The sequence below is a fragment of the Pipistrellus hanaki genome (assembly GCF_964339955.1).
Source record: "Pipistrellus hanaki genome assembly, chromosome: 1".
Classification (NCBI taxonomy): Eukaryota; Metazoa; Chordata; class Mammalia; order Chiroptera; family Vespertilionidae; genus Pipistrellus; species Pipistrellus hanaki.
This window is the reverse complement of record NC_140503.1, coordinates 183,178,809-183,201,228: the sequence shown is the minus strand read 5'-3', so window position 1 is coordinate 183,201,228 and position 22,420 is coordinate 183,178,809. Positions and strand designations below refer to the sequence as shown.

Below are 22,420 nucleotides of genomic sequence, written 5' to 3'. Positions count from 1 at the left end.
TCCCTGGTGGGGGGTGTGCAGGAGGCAGCTGGGCACATCCCTGGTTGGGGGAGGGGGGGTGCAGGAGACAGCTGGTCGATGTTTCTGGCTCTCTGTCCCTCTCCCTTCCTCTCTGTAAAAAAATCAGTAAAATATTTTTAAAAATTTTAATATCACAAATGTGAACTATTACTATTTTGTAGGAACCAGTCGTTTCCGTTTGAAGCGCTGCTTTTCCTTTGGGGTTTATTGCAAATAACTCGATGACCAAGTTCGAAGTCGAAGGCGCGCGGGAGAGGCTGATACCGGCACGGAAGGGCGCGGTGTACCAGGTTAAACCAAAGCGCCCAGGTTAAACTCTGGCATGGCCATCAGCGCACAACCCCAGCGGCCAGCCACTGCCCTGCAGAGCCGCTAACGCGGGACGGGGGGCGCTCAGAACCCCGCAGCAGGAGGCACTTCCCCTCCGCGCGAGCCAGGAGGGGCCCCCGCACAGCCTGTGCATGCACTCCACGGACTCCCCGAGGCTCGGGCCCGGAGGCCTCTAGCTCGGAGAGAAGCCTCGGCCCCGCGGGGTGTGCCTGTGCCTCTCACCGCCCCGCTCCCGCCGGGCAAAGGAGGCGTCCCGCCAGCGACTGGGAGACGCCGCCGCCGCCTTCCCACCGAGAACCACCGTCCAACCCCGCAGAAGGGGGCGTGGCTATCCCTCAGGCCACGCCCAGTCTCCCCCATTGGCTGAGGCCTCCAGGGGCGGGGCCAGCGCACCAGGGGCTGAGCCCGCCCTCGCAGGGAGCCGGGTCCAGGTGGTGGCGGAGGAGCGAGCGCCCGCGCCCGGAGAGCCCTGCCTGGGGGCCATGGGGGGAGAGGTGAGGCTGCCGCCCGGAGAGCCCTGCCGCGAAGGTGAGTGTCTGCCCCGAGCCGAGCCGGGGGCGGGGGGCCTGGCCTCGGGGTGGCGATGAGATCCCATGGGCTATCCCGGGTACTTGCAGAAGCGCGGAAGGGATACCCCTACTCTTTTTTTAAAAAAAAATATATTTTTATTGATTTTTTCACAGAGAGAAAGGGAGAGGGATAGAGAGTTAAAAACATCGATGAGAGAGAATCATCGATCAGCTGCCTTTTGCACACCCCCTACTGGGGATGTGCCCGCAACCAAGGTACATGCCCTTGACCGGAATCGAACCTGGGACCTTTCCGTCCACAGGGATACCCCTACTCTTAATGCATTCACCGTGCGTGCATTCATCCAGCCGCTCAGCCGGTATCCAGCCAGGTGCCAGCCAGGTGCCAGCCTCGGTGGGAATGCCCGGGTCGGTGGAACACAAGACCGACGTGGCTCCCATCCCAGTCGGAAGGGAGGTCCCTGTGCATTGCACGGTGCTGAGGCTTGTTTCGGAGACAGTCAGGATGCTGTGGGGAGACTCCCAAGTCTCGCCTGAGAAAGGCTCTGACTCACTTCCAGAGTTCTTCTCTGTCGACATCGTCCAGTGAGTGGCCAGAGGGCGTGCCCGGGACCCGAGTCCTGTGTGTTGCGTGCGCCCTGGGCAGGCGCCCTGGACCCGCCCGGGGCGCCCACATCTCTCTGACTCCGAGATGGGAAGTCCCCCGTCCCGCTGTGGTCTCCTCTGACTCCTTGTACAGTCACTTCTTGGCTGCGTTAAGGGAGAGCCCAACAGGAGAGAAGAGAACGGGCGCAGTCATGAGTAGGTCTCACTGCTTGCAGAGCTGGGCTTCAGCCCCTACCTGACCCCTAGGTCTGTACAACACCCGCAGGCTTTCTGCAGTCACCCAGGGGGTCACAGCCCCGAACCCGGACGGAAATTGGGGGTGGTGGGGTGTAGAAGGAAGAGTGTGTATCAGCTGGAAATTGTGAGGGTTTTCACATCAAGGCAGTTTTTCATTTATCTGATGAGAATATAAATAGAGAGGACGGTGAAGGGCCTGATAAGAACTATATAATATATACCTTTCCCAAAGTTGCTGCTGGCAACTTCCCTGGTTTTCTCTCCTCTTGGTCCCTCCAGCTTATTCCTTGATTTTGGAGAGGTTTGTTGTTGTTTGCTTGTTTGTTTGTTTTTAAGGCCGTGAACTGTCAAAAGTCAAAACCATAGCGAGAGAGAGAAAAGGAACACCAAGAAAGAGGAGAAATGCCTGAACGGTTCACAAACGCTTGAAAAGCTGAGATTTTGGAAGCGGTTAGTTACCATGGCAGCTGGATGTAGATTTCCTAGATAGTCAGGTTGTATGACCTTTGTCAAAATAATTCCTAAACCAGTAAGTTAGATTGCTACTAACCCTTCCACCCTTGTTTACCCAAGGATCCGTAAGGTGGGTGTGTGGGCTACACCAGCTTGTTTGAACTTCCTGATGTTTTTCCTGCTTTGCTAATACCTTTAGCTCCAAGAGGAAATATTTCAGCGCAGTGCTTAATACCTGTGGTTAATTGTGGCAATCGGTGTGTGGGAGATGGGTGGGAAAGATTCGGAATCCACCTTGTCAGTAGTGGTGGGAAGGGGTTAGACTTGAGCATCAGACGGTCCTCTCAGATATGAGTTAAGCCTCCTTGAGTCTTTCTACGTCTAAAAACTGGGAATAATTCCTACAGTTTACAGTTGTGAGGACTAGAAGCAGGTGGGATTACATGGGAAGCCTGACATGGAGTCCAGTCTCAATTTGAACAAGACCCATGTCCCAGGCATCTGCCTAGGGCACATGTGTCAAACACAAGGCCCGCGGGCCAAATCCAGCCCGCCAGGCCTTGCAATGTGGCCCGCACCGCGCTGTCATCACTGCACTCCGCTGTCAGTTTATGACATTGTCAGTTTATGACTGTTCAGTAAACCATTCGGCCCGCGATTTAGGCTGGATTTTAGGTTTTGGCCCCTTCTCTGATTGAGTTCGACACCCCTACCTTAGAGAGAGAAACATAGGCACTGAGACCCAAATGACAGGAGTCCATCATGAGACCTGAGGACAGAGCATTCTGGTTGTACTTCCATGCAGAAGGACTTAACCCCGTAGTGTGGTTTTTAGTTTTAACACTATAGATCCTTTAAAAGGCCTTCTAATCCAAAATTATCTCAAAAAGATAAATTTAAACACATATGAAGGTTACTTTTTTAAATTCAGGATTTTTACATTATGCCACCTACCTTACAGATTTTAATTTGACTCCAGTAGAGCTATATTAACATGAAAGTATGACATAATGAAAATAGAATGTAAGAAATACACCCATCACCTGTGAAGCACCAACCGCACGAAGACTGTGTGTGCTAGGTCAATGGTCGGCAAACTCATTAGTCAACAGAGCCAAATATCAACAGGACAACGATTGACATTTCTTTTGAGAGCCAAATTTTTTAAACTTAAACTTCTTCTAACGCCACTTCTTCAAAATAGACTTGCCAAGGCCATGGTATTTTGTGTAAGAGCCACACTCCAGGGGCCAAAGAGCCGCATGTGGCTCGCGAGCCACAGTTTGCCAATCACGGTGCTAGGGGACACCAAGGTCAGCAAGCCTGGGCTGTAAGGAAGACAGGGCATCTTCCTGAGAATGGAAGGATTGGAAGTGGAGAGGGACCCAGTGGTTTTCAATTTTCTCTGAGTGAGCCAGGGTGCAGCCAATCAGAAGAGTGACTGACAGATGACAGGTGGTATTTAGAATTGATGCAGCCTGTCTTCATGGTTTTGAGAGCAGAAAACTCAGGAATGTGCACTTCTTTAAGAACTGGCTATATCTCTCATGTACTGATTAGCGTGTGTCCCATTTTCGTGTATATAATCTTTTTTCCCCATGTATATAATCTTAAATTTTCAGAACAGGTTAACATAAAAATATATCAGTTTACTCTCACCCATGTTAAATTCTGTGAGTTTTTATTAGGTAACCATTATATCCTTTTTCAGATACAGAAACCAAGGCCCAGAGAATTGAATAAGGTTTCATAATTAGTGATCAAACTAAGCACAAAATTATTTGGGCCTTTATTTATTTTTTAAATATATATCTTATTGATTTTTTACAGAGAGGAAGGGAGAGAGATAAGTTAGATCGATGAGAAAGAAGCATTGATCAGCTGCCTCCTGCACACACACACACACACACACACACACACACACACAAACCCACCCACCCATTGGGGATATGCCTACAACCAAGGTACATGCTCATGACCTGAATCGAATCTGGGACCCTTCAGTCTGCAGGCTGATACTCAATCCACTGAACCAAACCAGTTAGGGCTTGGGCCTTTATTTTTTCTGTAGGAGCCCATCTCCATTCTCTGGCCTCTTGGTTCAATGGTATAAGTATAATGATTCTGAGATTTTATTCTTTAAAAACATCCATGTCATAAACATTTCTCAAAAATTCACCAAATGAACACAACCTGTATAATCAGGACAAGCTGTATTTTTGGTGTAAAATATAGTGGCTTATATGTTGAACAAAAACAGACTTCCTTCATATTTTTACTAGAAGTTTACATTTTTGCACAAGTTGTTTTCCCAGCCTTCCACAGATTTTCGAAGAGGTGAAATTTAAAAGTGCTAAAAGGTCGTAAAAATTTCCCACTAAAGTTTGTTCAGAAAACTATATGCTATTAATTGCTTAGTTTAATATTTAATATGAATTGTATCAAGGTTTAAGAACCTTGATATAAATGCACACTTATTGCAATATTAGTCCTTAGTTTCTTTTCCTTCATATTCATTGTTAATCATTTATTAACTTTATGGGAATTTTATCTTAACAACTTAGTGACTTTAGTAATATATAGATTGTAAAGTGAAAACAGTAGTTTATGTAGGAAATCTGATAGTTAATGATTGGAATTCTTGGCTTCCAAACACACTGACGGTGGGAAGATACAGGTATTTAAATTAAAAAACAAAACAAAACAATAGTATCTTTTCAATTTCATTTTGATTCATTGAAATAATGGGCGCCTTCCCCATCCTATCCGAGTTGATAGGTAGTCTACTATGACTTGATTTCCGAATTTACTCAAAATTATTACTCATTCTAGTCTGCTCCCTTACTCCTGTTCTTTGTTCTCTCACTAAAATCATTGGCTCTGGGAGAACAGAAACCTGTTTACCTGCCTTGTTGATCACTATCTTGCAGGTTTCTGGAACAGGGCAGGGCACACAGGAAGTGCTCCGTAAGAATTCCCTAAGTGTTGAATAAATGAATACCTAACATATGTTTATGTGGTAGGTGTTCAACAACTATTTTCTTTTCTTTTCTTTTCTTTTAAATATATATATATTTTATTGATTTCTTACAGAGAGGAAGGGAGAGAGATAGAGAGCTAGAAACACATGGTCGATGAGAGAGAAAAACATCAACCAGCTGCCTCCTGCACACCCCCTACCCTGGATGTGCCCGCAACCGATGTACGTGCCCTTGACCTGAATCAAACCTGGGACCTTTCAGTCCGCGGACCAACGCTCTCCCACTGAGCCAAACCGGTTTCTACCAACAACTATTTTCTTGAATGAATTAATGAAAAAGCTTTATGGATATACAATACTGTTACATATAAAACCATAATTGAACTGTAAGAAGTCTGGTTGGCAGGATTAAGTAGGGTGATAAGATGGAACATGACTGAGAAGTTCCTTTAGATTGGGAAGGCTTTGAAGATCTCTCTAAGGAGGTAGCTCCTCATCAGCCAGCTATTACTTCACTACTCAGGCTAAGTAAGGGGTACTTAAAAGTTTTAAGGTGAGAAGGAACTTAGCCTAAGAAAGGAACAGAGAAAAAAAAATAATAGTAGGGAATGAGTTGCAGAGGTAGCTGGAGGCAGGATTCTGTAGAACCTTGTGAACTGTGGTGGGAATTTTGGATATTTTTTCTGAAGGAAGAGAGAAGCCATTGTAGAATTTGGGAAAGTGAAATGACAACATCGGACCTACCTATTTAAAGGCTCCTTTCACCTGATCTTGTCCTCTGCTATCCTTCAACCTAATCTCTCAGCCCGGCCAGCCTGTCTGTTTGTAGTCCCTCCCACCTGTCAAGCAAACTCCCCTCTTAAGATTTTTGCATTTACACTTAGCAGAGAGGTTTTCCACTTAATGTTGTTGTTGTTTTGTTTGTTTGTTTGTTTTTTAAATATATTTTATTGATTTTTTACAGAGAGGAAAGGAGAGAGAGAGTTAGAAACATCGATGAGAGAGAAACATCCATCAGCTGCCTCCTGCACACCCCCCACTGGGGAGGTGCCCGCATCCAAGGTACATGCCCTTGACCGGAATCGAACCTGGGACCTTTCAGTCTGCAGGCTGACGCTCTATCCACTGAGCCAAACCAGTTTTGGCTAATGTTGTTTTTTTAAAAAGTATTTCTTTATGCTGCTTTAACTACTTTCCATGGCACTCAACATATTATGTACTTATTAGTTTGTCTATCTTATTCTCCCCTCATTAGAATGATTATAAGACAGTAGGAATGTTCTTTTGTTCACTGTTGTATCCCCAGCTTCTAGTAAATGCCTGACAGATAATAGACACTCAATAAAAAATGTTATCTGCACCCGAAACCGGTTTGGCTCAGTGGATAGAGCATCAGTCTGCGGACTGAAAGGTCCCAGGTTTGATTCCTGTCAAGGGCACATACCTTGGTTGCAGGCACATCCCCAGTGGGGGGTGTGCAAGAGGCAGCTGATTGATGTCTTTCTCTCATCGATGTTTCTAGCTCTCTATCCCTCTCCCTTCCTCTCTGTAAAAAAAAAAAAATCAATAAAATATATTTTAAAAATTTTTATCTGCAGAATAAATGTAGAGATACCAAGAAATTTCATTCATTCTTTACTTTGCTAGTAAGAATAGGTAGGTGTATCAGTCAGCTATTGCTACACAACCCACAACTCAATCGCTAAAATAACAACATACCGGGTGAGGCAAAAGTAGGTTTACAGTTGTTCATATGGAAAACAGTACAATAATTAATAAATAATAATACAATAATAAACTCTATTTTCCATACTCACAATGGTAAAACTGCTTTGCCTCACCCTGTCTATTGCTAATGTGTCTGTAGTTAAGCAGATAGTTGACTAATATAGACTGGATTCAGCTGGGTGTCTCTGCATCAGGCTACATGTCCATCTGGATTTGTCTCTTTGTGGTATTGCCAGAGGAACTAGGATCATTCCATGGTATCACAGAACATGCATTTGAGGAATGCACACATAGGAGGATTTGAGGTCTAGCAGCAAGGTTTACTTGAGGGAAAACAAAGAACTGCCCCCAGGTACACCATGCCCGATGCCTCACCCCTGACCAGGTGACTCAGCTCCATCTCACTGCAGAAGTGCAGCCTCTGGGGCCACAGCCACACACTTGTCCCCACCAGGCCCGGGGGGAGGTCAGGGCCCAGAGCTGCAGTACAGGAGCCCAGCACAGCTTCTGTCCCCCTCTGGCTCTCAATTGGTGCTGCACTGGTGTCTCTCTCTGTCTCTCTGTCTCTCTGTCTTTCTGTCTGTCTCTCTCTCTCTCTCTCTCTCTCTTTCTCTCTCTCTCTCTCTCTCTCTCTTACTTTAGAAACATTAGTTTAGCTACTTGGTCTTGGTTGGATGGTGACAGGATTTTGACAAGTCACTTAATATCCTGGCAATTAGTTTCTTTAAAAATGCCTTCCAACTACAAGTGCCTGTGAGTTTAGAGCTCTGGTCCATTGGCAACATTTATGAGCTACCAGGATCATCAATAAATTACTCTGGGAACAAAGATAGCTTATGATCAAACCCCCAAATGACAGAAGGCATCTTCAGAATCAAGTCAAATGCCCTCATTTTAGAGATAAGGAAACTGAAGCTAAGAGTGATTGATTACTCAACTTGCCCATAATTACAGATAGTAATAGAGCTTAAGGGAAAAGGCATATATTCCTATAGGAAATGTAGTATTGCTTTTAAATTATTAAATTGTGTGTGTGTGTGTAAGTAAACTCTCACACCTATACATAGAAGATATAAAGTTGAACCATATGAAACTGCTATTTTTGTAGCATCAACAATTGTCATATATCAAGTTCATGTGTTTCAACATAGTTGAGAAATTATCAGTACTGTTTGTAAAATCAAAAACAGTGCAAATTACCCAGATGTTCATCAACAATAAAACAAAAATTAATTGTGAGATAGTCATACAGTGGGACCCATAGAATAGTGGGGAAATGTCAAACCCTATAGCCACATGCATCTACATCAATCTCAAAAACAAGCAAGTCACCAGAGAATACATACAGAATGATTATATTGTGCAAAAACAGGCAAAACTAAATTTATTATTTGAAAATATAATCTCACGGGGAAAACTTTTTAAGCAAAGGAGAATCAGGATGGTCGTTACGTCTGAGGGGTACTGTTTTATTTCTTAAATTGGGTGGTTGATTCATTAGTGTCTATTGAATTGTTTTTCTTTATAATGACACATATTTTCTAAATATTAATTACTTTAGAGATAAATATTTATCTCCGGTTTGGCTCAGTGGATAGAGCATTGGCCTTCAGACTTAAAGGTCCCAGGCTCGATTCAAGGGCATGTACCTTGGTTGCGGGCACATCCTCAGTGGGGGGTGTGCAAGAGGCGGCTGATTGATGATTCTCTCCCATGGATGTTTTTAATTCTCTATCCTTCTCTCTTCATCTCTGTAAAAAAACAAAAAAATATATATTTAAAAATAAATAAATATTAATTACTTAATATTTAGAAAACTAAGTAATAACAACACCAAAGAACTAATGTATGCTCCTTGCCAGCAGGAGTATAAGTCAGTACAATCACTTTAGAGGGCTATTGACAATGTCTATTAAAATGAAAAATAATGAATGTAATAGACTTTCTCTTTCTGCGTCAAATAAAATTTGGATTAAATTCCCCCTATAATTACTTTGCTCACACACATCTTAAAAAGCCAACTCTGATATGGAGATTTTTCTGATTCCTCTGGAGGAACACTCCAAAGTTCCTGCCCACACATCCTGTTTCTCCCTTCTCTCCCCCGCTGCTCTCCACTCCACACCCACCAACTCACCATCCACTCCCTCCCTCCCACCTTCAGTCACATCTGCTGCAGTCTCTCTCCTTAACATACACCCAAAACATAAAATAAGTGAAGTTCTAAGGTCAGTCACTAAACAAGATTTTTATTATTTGGCCTGCCATAAAACATGCAGCATTAACGCCTGCCACTTACAATGAGAACTTACAAAATGCAACCAACATTATTTGCACTCCTTTATCACCCTCTGCCCCCACACCCCCTAAAATGTCGAAACATTTTGCTGTGTCAACAGCTTAAAAAGAATATTGTTTCCCTGGAATGAGGTCCACCCACACTGTTTTCAGAGATGAAGTTTTGGAATGGTTATGTTTCTACACAGTAATGTAGCCATGGAATCTACTAGAAAGTCAATTACATGTTTTCTCATGAATTAAACCAATTGAAATTTTTACTATTAAAAACTACTTTTCATTCTTGGGGTTTAAAGGAAATGAACAGTGCCCAGAACAGTTCTAGTTTGTCTGAAAATTTACTGCAGTTCTTAGACAACCTGACTGAAAATTTGTCAATGAACTAGAATATCTTTGAAATAATACAATTTTTATCAGAATATAAGTTTGGTCTCAGAATCTATACTCTTATCTCTGAATCAAAGTTGATTCATCTTCAAGTTGCAGAAATAAATGAAATAATAATCATGGAAAGCTTAAATTCACATTTTTTTAAACCTTTTTCTAGACCTAGACTCTTTGTTGCTTCATAACTTTATATGTGATAAAATTCAGATTTCTTCATAATGTTTGACAGGGAAGTATCCATCCAATTATTAAAGTTTTGTTGGTAAAACATCATTTGATCAAACTGATTTTGTTGTTTATTTGTTTTTTAATTTGTTATGCATTCTTAAGATTTTTGAGACATAAAACTGATTTTTTTTATTCAATTCTAAAATTGAATATTAGATTTTCTTGATTAATTTTTCTTTGCCCTTTTTTATTTAGAGTAATTCAAAATGAGAAAATATGACTTTATAATGAAAAAAAAGTTGAGGAGACAGTAAAAAAATCTAATCACGATGTCACCTGTTGACAGCTTTTCAAGTGGAGTACAGATAACAAAAAGTTTGCAATGTAGTGTAGAATGTTTTTATTTTTTGATTTAGTGTTTAGCCTTAAAATTCCAAGGTACCTACCCTGTTTCCCCAAAAATAAGACAGTGTCTTATATTAATTTTTTCTCCCAAAGTTGTGCTAGGTCTTATTTTCAGGGGATGTCTTGTCTTTCCATGGGCTAGGTCTTATTTTCGGAGGATGTCTTATTTTCGGGGAAACACGGTATATAATGAAATGTGGAAGCCAAACTGAAACATGTAGTTTTTTTTCGTGAGCAGCATGCAAAGGTGATTTCTTCCTTGGGCTCTTGTCCAGGTAGATTCGAAGAATGAAACCACGGCCAAAAGGTTATATATGAAAAGCTGGAAATTTGATGGGGGGGCAATGTTAAAATATGTACACAGATAATAATTTAATAAAAAAAAAAAAAAGAAAAGCTGGAAATTTATTGGAAACAAGTACAGACTCCCATGTGGAGAGGAGGTCCCCATAGGGGTAGTCCACTAAGCCCCATTTCCTAAGGCTTATAAAGGCTGCAGTTCTTTGTCTTTTGATGCTCCCTTCTTATTGGTCACTCTAGCAGCTACCAAGCTCAAACCCTACATGGGACCCTCTTTTTCTGTCCCCCCTTCAGTGGAAGAAATCTCTACACCTTGTGAAAATCTGTTTTCCTCTTTCTCTCTTTGTTTCTCCACTCCCTATGGCTTTGCCCTTATCTTCTGCAAATGGGTGTTTTCCTCTCCTCCTATTCTGTTCTTTGTGAATTTATGCCTTTTGCCAGCTTCAAGTTACCTACCATTTGTGCCTCCCTTCCCCCTGGGGCCCTTAATTCCTAAGACTCCCTAAACCTGACTATTACCCCTAAAAACTTCTTTCAATAATAATGGGTTGTGCTCAGTAACTTTACATGGTTATGCAGGCAGGCAGGTGAGCAGTTAGAGGCAAGCAGGCAGGCAGGCAGGCGAGCTGTTAGGACGAGCAGTCCTGTATTACAAGAGGGATGTCCAACTACCAATTTAGGTCTGATCCCTGTGGATCGGGCCTAAACTGGCAGTCAGACGTCCCCTGAGGGGTCCTGGATTGGAAGAGGCACAGGACAGGCTGAAGGACACATTCCCTACCTCCTTCCATCCCCATCACCCCCGGCACTAATTTTTTGCAGCAGGCCTCTAGTTCTAAAGTAAAGCCTAAAGATGGTGAAATCATTTTTCTCTTAGATTCTTTTTTATTTAGGGGAAGGTGGGTTAGTGGGCCTGAAAAATCATTCCCTTCAGGGAATGTGGTACAGAAAATGGAACCCATTTTTTAAACACATTTTTTGAAGTGCACTATTCATACCCCACCAAATGCGTTAAATTCTTGTAAGGTGCTGATTTCTGGACCAATGGATTACTGTTCCCTTTCCCTACATTCAGGTGTCACAGACACTGCTTTCCAGGAGACAGACTGACACACTGAGAAGGAGAGAAGTGGATGTGTGTGTGTGTGTGTGTGTGTGTGTGTGTGTGTGGGGGGAGGGAGAACTGTGATGAATTTCTGGAGCAGGTTACTGCTTTTCTAGAACAAAGAACCAATCTTTGCCAAAAGTTTCCAGTTTATAAGAGGAATCCAGACTCTGATGCCCAATTTCTCCTATTTAAAGGATAAAAGCTAAACAAATTTACATATATTTTTTAAGAACCGGTGTCCGCCAAATCAAGCAGGTGCACGGGCCCGAGGACCACCTTCTGGGCACTTCCCTTCCTGCAATAGAAAACGGAGTTTCAGTGCTAAACATTCGAGTTTCTCTTTCTTGCAGAAGCGGAGTGAACACGAATGCACCTCCCTTTCGTTTGCTGACATTTTCTTCTTTCCTTTTGTTCCAGGCTACGTGCTGTCTTTGGTCTGTCCAAACTCCTCCCAGGCTTGGTGTGAGATCACCAACGTGTCACAGCTGCTGGCTGCTCCTGTCCTCTACAGGGACCCGAACGCCAGCCTAACCAACTTGAGCATTTCCGCGAACGTAGAAAACAAATACAGCCTTTATGTGGGCCTGGGCCTGGCAGTAAGTTCCAGTATTTTTATTGGCTCCAGCTTCATACTGAAAAAGAAGGGCCTTTTGCAACTGGCCAACAAGGGCGTCACTAGAGCTGGTAAGAAACGGGTGCAGCTAACGCATTCAAGTTGCTAACTGCAGAAATAACCCCACTGTGGCATCATCCTACTACTGTCTGTTTATTGTAGCTTCTATCTCCATTGGTTGCAGTTCTTTCCTCAGCCGTTTCCAGGATTGAACCAGCTGTGCCTCCTTCAGGGAAAGTCTGAAACTCTTGTTTCCAGAGGTTTGGAGTGTACTGCGGGTTCTTCTTTTCATAGCTTTATTCTGCAGTTTCAGGAGACAAAGTCAGATCCTGCGCTCGGGATACAATCTAACATCTTCCCACAGACTCTGACCGCCTGCATGAATTAGCTCTCGCTACCTCTCCAGGTTCATCTTCTGCTACGCTCCCAGACACCTACTTTTCTCTGGTTCCTGAAATGTACCAAGTTCTTTCCCACCTCAGCCTGGAACTCTTATCCCCCTGCCCTTCATTTGGCTGACTCCTCCTTGAGATCTCAGCTTAAATACCTTCACCCCGGAAGGGCCTTTTTTGACCACTCCCCCTGGGCAGGTCTCCCACACCAGCCTGCTCTGTCCTTGCACCGATGGTTTCCTTCATTGTACCTAGAATAGCTTGTCCTTGTACGTTTATTGTTTATGTACTTGTTGTCAATGGGTTTACTTCTTTATTAATAGTAGATTCATGCTAAAACCAGTTTGGCTCAGTGGATAGAGCGTTGGCCTGCGGACTGAAAGGTCCCCAGGTTCAATTCCTGTCAATAGTAGATTCATGCTAAAACCAGTTTGGCTCAGTGGATAGAGCGTTGGCCTGCGGACTGAAAGGTCCCCAGGTTCAACCTTGGTTGCGGGCACATCCCCAGTAGCGGGTGTGCAAGAGGCAGCTGATTGATGTTTCTAACTTTCGATCCCTCTCTCTTCCTCTCTGTAAAAACTCAATAAAATATATATTTTTTAAAATAGAGGTTCACAAGAACAGGAGCCTTCCCTGGCATAGTGTTTGCCACCCAATAAACATTGGTTAAATTAAATCAAATGGATAGTCATAGGATTAGGTTGCTAATAATACTGACGTTTCACATGCTAAGTAGTTCTGCTTGGCTATCCTTCATTAACCATGAATTTCCTATTCATTCTTATCAAGAATAACATTGTAACAGAGCTAAATATTATTCTAAAGTTCACACGGAAAAATAAATAACTGTAAATTGTGCAAACAGGTTTATGAAAGTGTACTATTGAGGGGAGATTTATACCACCAGAAAATAGAATTTGTGATGGTGCTATCTTAATTTAAAAAGACAAAACAATTAAAGATAATTAATAATGTATAAGGGGACCCAAGTACATACAACAATTTAATGTATGATTTTTTTTAAAGTGGCATTTTGAGCCACTGGAGAAAGGATGTATTATTCAATAAAAAGTATTGAGACAATTGACAAAAATTAGAGGAGGAAAATATAAAAGTTCTACTCTATACCATTCATCAAAATAAATAATACATAGTTTACAGTTAAATTAAAAAAATAAAAACATAAAAGAAGGCCTTTCTAAGCATAGAGATAAAGGAAGAAACTATTCTATAAAGCAGTGTTTCCCAAACTTTTGACATGTGTACCCCTTCTAAAATTTTCATAACGCTGAGTACCCCTCGTACTCATGAGAACGTAGAATTAGGCGCAGCTAAGCACGGTGCAGTGCATATCCCCACCGAACTCCGGTGCAACGCGTACCCCCACCAAACTCTTCCCGTACCCCTGGGGGTACGCCTACCACACTTTGGGAAACACTGCAAAGGAAGAGATGACCTATATTGAAAAAAAAAATCTATATGGCAACACCTTTAACTGAACACCTGAACTAGAAAGAAAATGACTTGGGTAAAATATAATAGAAAGTGTTAGAGAATCTTTGGAAATGACCACATAACTAGGCTAAAAGACTAAGTATACTGACATGGCCCTAATCTTCCAGTACCTAGAAGTCAATTCTCCAAACCTTCTTTCACGTTAGAACTTAATTTTGCCCAGCCAGTGTGGCTCAGTGGTTGAACATTGACTTATGAACCAGGAAATCATGGTTTGATTCCTAGTCAGGGCACATACAGGCTCGATCCTCAAAAAGGGTTGTGCTGAACAATGATTCTCTCTCATCATTGATGTTTCTATCTCTCCCTCTCCCTTTCTGAAATCAATAAAAATATTTTTTAAAAATAACTTGTTTTTCATTTTTATTATTTTCCTAGGTCAAGGTGGACACTCTTACCTCAAGGAATGGCTCTGGTGGGCAGGATTACTCTCAAGTAAGTCCTTAATGCTGAAATAATGTTTGCTTGCAAAACGATAAATAGATTACATGGAATTATTTAAAATTTTTGATTTAACTGCCTGGTAAGGATGGCATTTAAGTCTAGCAACTTTTGCAAATATAGCATATTGCCTTATCTATAAAATAAGTCATATTTATTTAGAGTTTATTTTTACTCTTCTTCTCCACTCCCTTGTTCTCAATACTGTCTTGGAATGCAAAGGGAAAAGCTAACATTTAAGGTATTATATTTTATCATGGACTTCTCTTTCTCTTATTCTGTTCTCCATAATAATTGAAGAGAATGCTTTCCCTCCACATTTTCCCAGTTCCGAATTAAAATTTGGGACTATTCTAGCTGCATGTTTTCTAAGGAATGGGTACATTTTCCTGGCCAGGATCAAAACATGGATAAATTCAAGTCTCCTCTGGCTGCTTAGCAACTAAAAAAATAGAACAGTGATTTTCACCCGGTGTGCCACAAGAATTTTTAAAACAGGCAGTACCTGACCATTTAGTCAGGGGTGCTGACCTCCTTTCCCTTAGATTGTCAAAGAAATAAATAAAAAAAAATGACAACAGCCAACACAACAATAGCCATTTGGTGTGAATGAATCAAAATTATACCTATTTTCTCTATTAGACGGGCAAAAAATAGATGTGTTTTGGGTACTGAAGAATTTTAGCAATTAGTTTATGTGTGCCAGGAGATGCAAAAGGTTGAACATCCCTGAGAGAGAGAGAGATGGAGGTTGTCGGCACTCCTCTTCCTCCTAAACGTGCTGAAAATTAAACGGGACTCTGTAGCATCTGAAAGCTCTTTCTAAACACCAAGGCATTTACCTCCCGTAGGCCCCTCTGCAGATTTCTACCTTCCTCCTCATGCCTCTGAACTTTCTTAAACCCCAAACCTAAAACTTCCAAAGAAAGGGCCTCATACATTGTAGTTTCACACCAGTTGCTAGTCATCTGCATCTGTAGCCAGGAATCTTAAAATTTCCACTTATTTTCCTGTACTATTGCTATATCTGTGAGATCCTGTTATAGGAAAGAATTAGAATACTTTTAACAAACTGCAGAATCTAAAAAGATGATGAATGAAAATAAATTCGTACAGCCCTTTATCTTGTTGAAAAGTCATCTAAAAAGATAAAAATATAAAGTATTCAAGAAAGCTTAAGATTCTGCCAAAACTGGTTTGGCTCGTGGATAGAGCGTCGGCCTGTGGACTGAAAGGTCCCAGGTTCGATTCCAGTCAAGGGCATGTACCTTGGTTGCGGGCACATCCCCAGTAGGAGGTATGCAGGAAGCAGCTGATCGATAGTTCTCTCTCATCGATGTTTCTAACTCTCTATCCCTCTCCATTCCTTTCTGTAAAAAAATCAATAAAATAAAAAAAAGATTTTCTAAGAAAATTGCCATTGCTCTTCTTATGAGCGGAGTCTCCTAATTATTTCTATTTGTCTTGTGATGTTTTCCTAAAGCTAAGTACTCCTGTACATTTGGCTGGGGGCTCGGGGCTGGAGCCTAGCAGCCAGAGGAGAAAAGAAAAAGTATGCTGGTGTCTTTCATCTGTTCCAGAACTTTCTCTACAATAAGTTTATTTTGCGTAGTTGGCCAGTGTGAAATACTACATTCCGTGGGCAAGTGTTCAGTGTTCAGTTGTGACCCATGAGAATAATTTGGCCCCAAATAGAGGACCCAGCTCTTAAAGGGGTTTTCTCTCACTCTAGAAGCCATTTGCATCACAGTAGTGCATGAGAGTTTAGGGTTCCTCAGCTAAGAAAGGGGTTGCTGGAGCACATTGTTATGACTTTAAAACGGGTGCTTGGATCTCCCTGAGCTACTAAGATAGTGTTACATTCTTGTAGGTCATCTGTAATGCAGAGAAGCCTGGGCCTGTGGTGGGCATGTCTGGCTGTCCCCTGCCTAGGCAGTAGATCTCCACTGGGCATTCCAATTTTAGGAGTTGCTTTATTGTTAATTTGCATACCAGTAAGTATTCTTGAGCAAACAGAATAAATCTCTGCTTCCTCCAAAGCCACCTCTACTAGATTTCATCAGTGACCATGTACGTTTCTGGTACTGAAGTAACTAAAATCTTTATTGAAAGTTATTTAAAACGTGTATCCATCACCCCCTTTTGTGTTTGTTGAGCTTTCATGACCAGATAATTATGGCTTAACTGCATCCCTATGACCAATCTTCCCCCTCCCTCCCTAAAAAGAGGTCATTCTTCTTTTTTGTTCAACTTATGAGTGTCTGTGGGATCATAGTCCACGGCTTTGCATCTGTCGTTTGTTTTTCTCTCCTGACAAAAAGTCCGTCTTTTATATTAACACCGCTGCTTGCTTTCCAGTGGGAGCAGGAGAGGCTGCAAACTTTGCGGCTTACGCTTTTGCACCTGCCACGTTGGTCACGCCACTGGGCGCGCTGAGCGTTCTCATCAGGTACGTGAGCCACATCGCAAAACAAAATCTAGAAATCACAGAATTTGAGAAGACTACACAAAAAAGTGTAGGAGAAATAGGGAATAGTCTGCCTTATTGTTTTTTAGAAAACCTATGAGAGTGAGCTTGGTTTGCTGCTAACAAAGTAATTGTGTGTTATGCTTGTGACGATTCAACGAAGCAGTTGTTTTTTTTCCTCTCTCTCTCTCTCTCTCTCTCTCTCTCTCTCTCTCTCTCTCCTGAACAAATTGCCACAGTCCTTTTAATCCTCTCTGTTGTCATAGCAGTTAATGACCATTGCTATTAGAGGACTTTTAAGAAGCCTAGTGTTTGGGTTAAATTTCAGCTCTTGCTGAAAGTCTTGCATCTATGACTGCATACTTCTGTTTGGAGGTCTCTGTTTCTCTTAGTGCTGGGAACAGGAAAAATTTCCCGTTCACAGGATGGGGATCTAATCCTTCTGGGTTAGTCTTTCTTATGATCCCAAATGGATGTGTCCCATGAGCCCAGGAACTCTTATTTTGTAGCTAAGCAACTATTGAATATTTTGTTTGTTTTCTTTTTCTTTTCCTTTTTATCTCCATTCATTATCAACCTCTGGTAGAAAGGTTAGGAGTAGGCCTACCCACTTCTTTCCACCTTCTTTGTGGGACTGTTTTGAGAACTCAGTGAGTCAGTGCCCATAAAGCACTAGAACCCTGTCTATACAATGAAGGACGGCTCTGTTTTTGCTGAGGGTGAAGACCTCACAAGTGACCACAGCAGGGTGACTCTTAGGAAACACCTGATAACTGACCAGTCTTGTGTGCAAATGGGTACTGGGTAATATCCCAATGGGAATGCCAGGGTATCAGGAAGGAGGCTGGTGTGCAGGAGCCACAGCATACCGACGGGTGAGGCAGCAGGATGGCACCGTCTGGTGTCCATGGTGTCGCTAACCTGGAACTGCCTGAAACCATGGCAACCAAAGTAGTGGGAGCATTTGGTAGGTGAAAGTATCAGGGCAGGAGCAGCTGGTAAGAAGATATTTCAATATTTTGACAACCCATATGATTGTACTTATGTGTTCTAGCTAAATATCAGTCCTGAGCAGAGTCAATCCTTAAGCATAGATCTTTCTTTGAAGTTTTCATGAACATGTGTATTCTAGGTGTACCATGCCAATAAGATGGAGAAGGTGGAAAAGTTGAAAATGAATTGAGTGGGCCCTCTTTAGAGGTCATGGAAAGTTTAGAGGAGTATAGAATGTCTTTTAATTCTTCAGATATAAAAGCAATTAAGCAGATAGGATCGACCATCGTTTCTGTGTTTTAAAACCAATCAGGGTTTTCCGTGTCACATAGCACATTCAGATCAGTTGATTGGGATACAGTGGCTTGTGCCACAGGGTGACTTCTGAACTGCTATGGAATCAAAAGATAACCGAATAAGAGTGATTTCTTTTTCTTCTCCCAACAGTGCAATATTATCTTCCTATTTTTTAAATGAGCACTTGAACATTCATGGGAAAATAGGCTGCATATTAAGTATACTGGGGTCGACTGTGATGGTGATCCACGCCCCACAGGAAGAGGAAGTCGCTTCGTTGCGTGAAATGGAAATGAAGTTGAGAGACCCAGGTCTGTGCTTCAACCAAAAGAAACACTCACGTTCTGCTCCACTTTCTCTCTTCACCAAATGAATTTGTAATAATATTGCAATAGGCTTCCTCTAATCCAAGTCATGCCTTGAGAGACACAGTTAAGTTTCACTGAGTATTACAAGTCTTCTGACAAGGTAACACAACTTACTTTTGTGCTCATGCTTTCCCTCTACACAATGAAACGAAGACATGGTGAAAGGAGAGGCTAAAGACTTACGCTCCACCCCAAATTTGGCCACTCCTCTAAAAATAAAAAGTCAATCCGGCAGTATCTTCCATGCCTCACAGTATTTTCTTTGAGATTCCAATGACATGTTTGGGAAAGTCCATTGTAAAATATAAACAGCTATGCAGTCCAGTGTTGTTGTTTTTTTCATTTAATCTCACTTCTCTTTCTAAAACACCTGTGCCCCTAAACTCCTGACTAATAATACTTCACAGAGACATGATCTTCTGAGCATTTTCTGAAGTCTGATTCTTTTCTCTTCCTAACAGGATTCATTTCCTTTGCTGTGATCATTATCCTGATCGCCTTGGTGCTGATTTTGATCGTGGCTCCCAAGAAAGGACAGACCAACATCTTAGTCTACATTTCCATCTGCTCGTTGATCGGAGCATTTTCAGTGTCTTCCGTGAAGGGCCTGGGAATTGCCATTAAAGAACTATTGGAATGGAAGCCAGTGTACAAGAATCCCCTGGTCTTTGTTTTGCTGGCTGTGCTTGTGCTTTCAGTGACGACACAGATTAACTATCTCAACAAGGCCCTGGACACCTTTAACACCTCTCTTGTGACTCCCATTTACTATGTGTTCTTTACGTCCATGGTAGTGACGTGCTCCGCCATCTTGTTCCAAGAATGGTATGGCATGACAGCTGGAGATATCATCGGGACCCTGAGTGGGTTCTTCACCATCATCAACGGTATCTTTCTTCTACATGCTTTTAAAAACACGGACATCACCTGGAGTGACCTGACATCCACCACTCAGAAAGAAGCCCCCTCTCTGAATGGCAATGAAGACAACAAGTATGTCTTACTGGAGAATATAGACTGTTCAACCTCGGGATATGAGGAGGAGGTTACCTTGTTTAGCAGGACTCATGAATGATCAAAGTCTCCACAAAGTCTCTACAAACATTCAGAGACACTGGAAGAGGAGAAGCAATATAGCTGCAGAACTATTAGGAAAGCTGGCATTTTTAAGGTTCTACCTAGTAATTTAGATATAAGGCCAAATTAAAAAAAAAAAAAATCCCTTCATTTTTGGCCATCATCTTTGAAAAAAAAAAAAATCAAGATTTTGATCATCCTCTAGAAGACTTCTGTTGTTTCTCATTTCTGCAAACTTGAAATCTCTTTCTTCCGGTCACAGTTTATTTGGCCTGGCCAGGTGACTCTTCATTTCATTGGCTGCTAGTCTTGGTTTCATAGTAATTAATAGATAACTGTGTGCTGATAAGCAGAGTACCTACCAGTCATTCTCTGATGAGTCATAGTTTCAAATTATTGAAACTGAGAAGTGAGATCACTGATGCTTTCCCTCCCCTTCCAACTTCATTTAGCTAAACTGGATGGTAGCTGAAGGGTAGAATGTTAAAGAGAATTTGCCTGCTCTGGACATCTGTTCCTGTTGTGTTAGAATGCAAAGAAATGTGTGTCCATGAAGAGCTATGGATTGTAATTATAATTTATTGACATATCATAGAAGCTTATTACCAAATAAAAAGGGGAAAATGGAGGAGGGAAATATTTTATACCTTAAGTAAAGGAAACACTTTTTTTTTTTTTTTCAAATGTTTAATTCCCAAAGGGTGGGTTTTCCACAAACTATTTGGAAAGAACTAAAAGAATCTTTGTGGAAAACCTGAATGAGTTATAATAATCATCATCTTGAAATTTAGCACTTTCCAGCTTTTTAAGGAAATTATAATTAGTTGCAAACCTTTTTGAAAATATACATATCCTACCACAATAAGTGGTAGATTGTCTCTTTCTGTTGAATCTCACCCTGACCATGTTTTCTGTATATTTTATCTGTAAGTGTTTTGGAAGAATAAGAAGGGGGGAGGGGATTACTTTCCTAGAAAATAAAACATTAAGACCTCAGGAATTACTACCAGAACACACGTTTTATGCATTGAAACTTACCTAAAGTGTTCCGGTTTCCAAGTGCATAGCAGGAATAACACTTTTCATGGTCTTTAATGTTTTTTGGTGTTTTTTTTAATATATTTTATTGATCTTTTACAGAGTGGAAGGGAGAGGGATAGAGAGCTAGAAACATCGATGAAAGAGAAACATCAACCAGCTGCCTCCTGCACACTCCCTACCAGGGATGTGCCTGCAACCAAGGTACATGCCCTTGACCGGAATCAAACCCGGGACCTTTCAGTCCGCAGGCCAGTGCTCTATCCACTGAGCCAAACTAGTTCCGGCGTTCTTTAATGTTTATGGACAGATTTCTGATCACTCATTAATTTAATAGAAAAGGAGAAATTAGCTGCCTTCTGAACTTACTTCTCTCAAAATAAAACAAAAATCCTAACCAAAAAAAACCTGACATTCAAAAAACAAAAACCCTTCTGGTTAACTGCATTTACATGTTCTAAAATCAAAGGTATGTGATTTTGTTTGTTTGCAATCTAGCTCATGTCTATCCTGGATAATAATAGTCAATTCTGTTATTCAGAATTCTGTTAAACTGAATTTTGCACTTCATCAGCTCTACTGAACTATCACTGATGTCGCAGTGACAACCTGAGGTGACTGGCGAGTCCTAAGGTACTGTTACCATCTCTTCAGCAGTTTAGTGTGGAGTGCAGCTCCGTGCGTTCTAGGTTTCTGAAAACTGATAATCCATGGAAGATACACAGGTTGATACCTCAGGTCAAATATGTGTTTACTGTATTGACTGCTGTTTCATTGTAATTGTATATCAGATATATAAGCTATGAAATCTATATACAACTTTGTAAGAAAAGGTAGTGTTTGAAAAATGTAGGCATTCTTTAAACATTTTTTTCTATTGAAAACTTCATTGGTTTATCCTTCTTGGTGAGGAAATTAATGGCATCCACACTGAGGCTGTGAATTTCAGTGTCAAATGTTTCTTAAATGTCAGCTGTTACAAAGCTTTGCCCTTGGTGTATTGTGTTCAGGTTGAAGGAACTTGGAACAGAAGAACCATGTGTTCCCTGGGTTGGAAAATAAACTGGTGTTGACATATATGCCCGCAAGAAAGACTGAGAAAAATTGAATGAGTTGAAATACGTTGAGAAATAGTAAAGTATTTCAAATATTCTAAAAATCCTTGATAGACATTTCCAATACGCATTGAAAAACTAAAATGTTATTGCAAACTTTAAATTCAGAATAAGTTTCTCCAAATAGGGATATATTGTCTGAGGAGGAATAAAATGCTGGATCCCCATTTTCAGACTAACCATGTTAGTCTTAACTGGAAGTTTCATGTATGTATCTATTTAAAATACACACTTTCTTTATCTCATATAGATGTTATCTGAAGGTTTATTATGTGAATATCTGCACTTGTGTCATTAAGGATTACAAAGTTGTCCTCACACAGCCATATTGAAAGCTTTTCCTAATTCTGTAAACATCATAGTTTCATTTTACTTTTGGTCTTGTCATTTTATTCTTAGGTCAATGGTTAATGATTTTATTTTTAGTTCAGATTGCAAAAATATTCATAAAATCGTTTAGCTTTGGTAACATAAAATTAACACCTTTATTTTAAAGGTACTAAATTATATACATGGAAAGCACCCTACATCTTGTCTATTAGATGAGGCAATT

General features: G+C 41.3%; 1 protein-coding gene across 1 annotated transcript; it reads left to right on the top strand.

The window, feature by feature from the left end:
• Positions 1 to 743: 743 nt before the first annotated feature.
• NIPAL1 (NIPA like domain containing 1) lies at positions 744 to 19,883 on the top strand. Its single transcript, XM_084879386.1, has 6 exons — positions 744 to 879; positions 11,969 to 12,235; positions 14,450 to 14,506; positions 16,871 to 16,961; positions 18,420 to 18,580; positions 19,099 to 19,883. Exons 1-6 carry the CDS (start codon positions 834 to 836, stop codon positions 19,710 to 19,712), a joined length of 1,236 nt encoding a protein of 411 aa, XP_084735512.1. The 5' UTR covers positions 744 to 833; the 3' UTR covers positions 19,713 to 19,883.
• The last annotated feature ends 2,537 nt before the right edge of the window (positions 19,884 to 22,420 follow it).